Source organism: Manduca sexta, unplaced genomic scaffold (assembly GCF_014839805.1).
Source record: "Manduca sexta isolate Smith_Timp_Sample1 unplaced genomic scaffold, JHU_Msex_v1.0 HiC_scaffold_1297, whole genome shotgun sequence".
Taxonomy (NCBI): domain Eukaryota; kingdom Metazoa; phylum Arthropoda; class Insecta; order Lepidoptera; family Sphingidae; genus Manduca; species Manduca sexta.
The window spans coordinates 5830-10009 of record NW_023592147.1 but is presented as its reverse complement, the minus strand read 5'-3'; the positions used below and the strand labels follow the sequence as shown (position 1 = coordinate 10009).

General features: G+C 33.9%; 1 protein-coding gene and 1 non-coding gene across 2 annotated transcripts; both read left to right on the top strand.

Moving 5' to 3' along the window:
• Positions 1-357: 357 nt before the first annotated feature.
• On the top strand, positions 358-429 carry Trnae-uuc. Its single transcript has one exon. It is a non-coding gene; the product is annotated as a tRNA-Glu (tRNA).
• Positions 430-2928: 2499 nt separating this feature from the next.
• LOC115442363 lies at positions 2929-4053 on the top strand. The gene is made up of 2 exons (XM_030167380.2): positions 2929-3480; positions 3772-4053. Exons 1-2 carry the CDS (start codon positions 2993-2995, stop codon positions 3830-3832), a joined length of 549 nt encoding a protein of 182 aa, XP_030023240.1. The 5' UTR covers positions 2929-2992; the 3' UTR covers positions 3833-4053.
• The last annotated feature ends 127 nt before the right edge of the window (positions 4054-4180 follow it).

Here is a 4180-nt window from a genome sequence, read left to right as displayed (position 1 = left end):
AGTCGCAGGCTGTGACCAGGCGACCCCGTTTCCATAGGCTTCCTGTTACACTTGTATTTATCCGTAAAACACACCCATAAATATATAGCTGTATTACATTACTAACTCAGTGTATAATAGAGAGCTATTGATAGTATACATAATTGATAATACCTGTATTAACACTGGGAAATCCCTTTTTAGTTTTTATACAAAACAGAAATCTTAAGTTTTTAAAGAGGTCTATTAACCATATAATGAATGTTTGGGTTTTATTTATAGTTCCGATAATACACTTTTATCAATTTCCAAATTTATTATTATAATAGAAAGTTTATTCAAATTTATAGAAGTATAATTTGGATAAGATTTCGCAACTCCCGTATGGTCTAGTGGCTAGGATACCTGGCTTTCACCCAGGAGGCTCGGGTTCGATTCCCGGTACGGGAATTTTTTTTTGGATTGGTTTTTAATCAAAATTATCTTGAATTTTATATTTTTGAATACAATTTAGTTATTTGAAAACAAGAAACATATTTATTTATTATAACAAGATAATGAATGTATGTATACATACCTATTTTATATTATTAAGCTTATATTTCATGATTTTGGATATGGACAATTTCAGACAACTGTGATTGCATTAGAAACTATTTTTTTTAAAGCTGTAAGTACATACAGTGTACAATATTGTAAAGAAAAGTGGATGTATTATTTTTCTCGTATTTTATATTGAGCTCTTAGAGGTTACGAAATACATTTTATGAAAATAACGTGGTCATTCGGATCTCTGCAATTTTACCACAGTAATTACGTGTGTAACTTTGAAATTGTACATAAATACACGTATTTAAATGTCATTTAAAATCTGTAGATGCAAATAAAGGTTGCCAATGTTTACATTTAAATTAAACGAAATTACTCGAATGGTTCATCAACATTTAAAGAACACGTATATTTTTAAGATGAAGCAGCTTTCGTTTGGTGTGCTACTTAATTTACCTGTTTTCGATTTGTGTATCTAAAGAATTTTACTGTTTAATTTTGATTTTAGTTATCAGATATCACTTGTTGGAATTGTTTGCATTTCCTGTCCCAATTTCTTTCGCTTTTTTGTGTTATGAACAAAAAACATAAAACAATTCACAAAACAAACTAATACTTAGTTGATTAGTTTTAAAATAACAGAGTAGGTGATTTCAGAAAGTGGTTGATACGTGTTTATTAGAAAAAGCCATATCATAGGCGTCTGAATAGAAAGCTGTACCTATCATTGGAGATACAAAGTTATTGGCGGCTAGCGCCGTTAGCGACTCTCTAATTGCACACACACATTTATAACTTATTTCTAATGTTAATACGAAAGATCAAACTCAAATGAGGCGTTATCAAGATTATACTTACTCAGAGTCTTTGTGAGATGTTATTAGCTGGAGTGAAAGATCTAAATTAAAATCAAAGATGAAAAGTTATGAATAAATATTTATTTATTAAGGGAAATTTATACTTATTTACATTATGTTAATATATCGACAACCATTTCTTCCTTTTACCATATAAAAATCCTCATTATTTATTGTTAAATTGTAAGAGAGCTCTCACTCTATTTACTACAAACGTTCTATAAATCCTATAGGCTCAATTAGTATTAATTCTATATTCATTTATGCCGTTCATCGGTGATGCGGTTAGAGTGATGGGTCTAAATAGCTACATATTTCGTGTTAATATCGCCAGTAAGGGAGACACACATTATATATGGTAAGCAAAGCTAATGTTCAAACGTGTACCTACTTACATAATTGATAAGCTTAGCATTGCTGATACGGAATTTAATCGAAACATTAAATGATTCCTTGTTTTTAAATATTAGATTCCATGGGATATTTAGGTTTCTGTTAAATAAATATAACTATTAAAAAAAAATCGAAAGAGTCTTATAAATATTTAGAGACGAAATAGTAACGAGATAATAAACAAGCAAGATAAGCTTTCTTTGAAAGTAAGTATTCAATCAAAAGCTCTAGAATCATAACCGGTATGTTCCTCGACTCCCTGATCAGGTTATTTACGGTTCTCTCATTTTCGTAGTCTAGGCTGATAATTGCGTATTCCGCGAATAAGGGCAAATAAAAATGTTCCGTTGTACCGTTTAACAGAGTCGTTTACAAGTGCGCAGTACAGTTAGTTGAAAGCTCGGCGCAAGCGCAGCGACTTAAGAGACAGCTTGCTTTGGACATTGGTTATTACTACTTTTGCAGACATTGTAGTATGTGACAAATCCTGTATTCATCTTTTAGCACTTTCATATTAATGTGTATTTGTAAGATACATAAAGATGTTTACTTAAATGTGTTAAACTATAATTTAACTGTAAAACGTTAAGATTACCTACTTTACTTGGTTTATTTTAAGAACAGACTTTTCGAGCTTTATCTTAGATGGTCAAAAATAAACGTATGTATGTCGAGTAATGGAGTTCCATGTTTCGCGAACGGGTTACTGGGTCAGCGTGTTGATCAGATTTGACCTCAGGCTATCGTTAGCACACGCGTTAGCTAAAAATATATTAATATTTGATAAATAGACATATTTTGGTACATATATAGATAAAAAAAAGATGATTAAAATTCGTAGTATACCAACATAATGAGTGTGAAAAGATAAAATTGCGATTTGCGTATGTAAAACAATATAGATACACATACACCCATGCGCATTTCGTTCATGAATACCTCCTGCCTATATAAAAACTTTACAATCTAGATTATGATATTAATACGATCGCAAGTGGACATCTTTCTAAGAAATGTCCATTAATTGTGATTATTTAATCTAAATTTCTGGTATATAAATTCCAGTTTAGTTGATGCGGATGATGCGGTTAGTGGTAGCTACACCGGCTGTACCGCTATCTTGGCAAATAAATAAAAGATGCAGCGGAGAACGGCCACATAGCGGATCCCGCGTTCGTGGCTGAGGCTCAGTGCGTTTGCAGACACCTTCCGGGATGGTCAACTACAGACGAGTGGTGTGCGAGACGGCGGCACTGGCGGCGCTCGTGGTGGCGACGCTCGCTGCGCCCGCGCCTCCGCCCGGCTGCGACCATGTCGCGCACTACGACCAGCGGCAGAACGGCAGCGATAACATCAGGGTGCACGTAGACGGCGTGGTGGTAGCCGTGATGCCCGCAGAGTCCTTCGCCGAATCCTTATTGACTGCTCTACCTGACTTCGCCGACTTTTTAGAAGAAGAGGAGTTTGATACGCACAAGCCTAAGCCACCTCAAAGTGAAGTTCCAATGCCTCCCAGTAATGCAGCTCCGTCCAAGCCTGAAGAAAAACCACAAGCGACGCCCGATAAGGAAGAGGTCGCGTCTCTTCCTGCAAAACCCGCCGAAGCGTCTAACCCAGATGCCAGTTCAGTTGACAGTTCAACAGCACAACCGGCAAAAAATCAAAAAAAGGAGCAATATCTTAAACAGAGAAAAGCTCAGAGGTAATATCATAATCAAATTATTTATGAATCTGTTTATGTCAAAAATGCCCCATTTTGTTAATTTGTGTTATATATTTTGATATAATTTTACTTAACACTTATAAATGCAGTGAAATATTTCGTTTCCGAAAGTCGATCTAACGAGTCAACATAGGCTATACTAGTAGAAGTCCTTATTTGCAAAAGCTTTAACTTGCAAATGCAAAAGCTTTATTTTTATGAAAACGACTACTTCCCTATCTTTCTTTAATTGTTAGTGCCTTAATATTAATGTAATATGTTTTTTCACAGAGTAAAGAATTATTTGGCGAGCTTTCTGATGCCGCTGCTTAGAAAAAACCGCCACCATTGAACCATGACGTGACTGCATGAATTACGAGGAATGATTAGAAACAATTCCTACCGATGGTGACATGTGTTAAATATATCAGTAGATAATAATTTATTAATTATTATAATAAGCCTGTGAGAGCCAACGAATGCATTTATTTTAGTACAATAAGTTAGTTACGTAAGATTGTAAATTGTTTCGTTGAAAATAAAAATGTAATTCTTATTGAAAAATCCATATAATTTTGTTTAATTTACAACTGAGTAAGTATATAAAACCACAGATTTCTTCATAAGTAAGATTTGCATGTTAACTGAAGCTTTTATATTTTACTTTCATTTTCTAGACTAAAATATCTCTTGTTTGTCA

Bases quoted from the DNA above. Each gene is read 5' to 3' on its own strand.
- LOC115442363 (XM_030167380.2), top strand. From the start codon at position 2,993: ATGGTCAACTACAGACGAGTGGTGTGCGAGACGGCGGCACTGGCGGCG. The intron at 3,481-3,771 runs GTAATATCATAA...GTTTTTTCACAG, and splicing joins AAACAGAGAAAAGCTCAGAG to AGTAAAGAATTATTTGGCGA.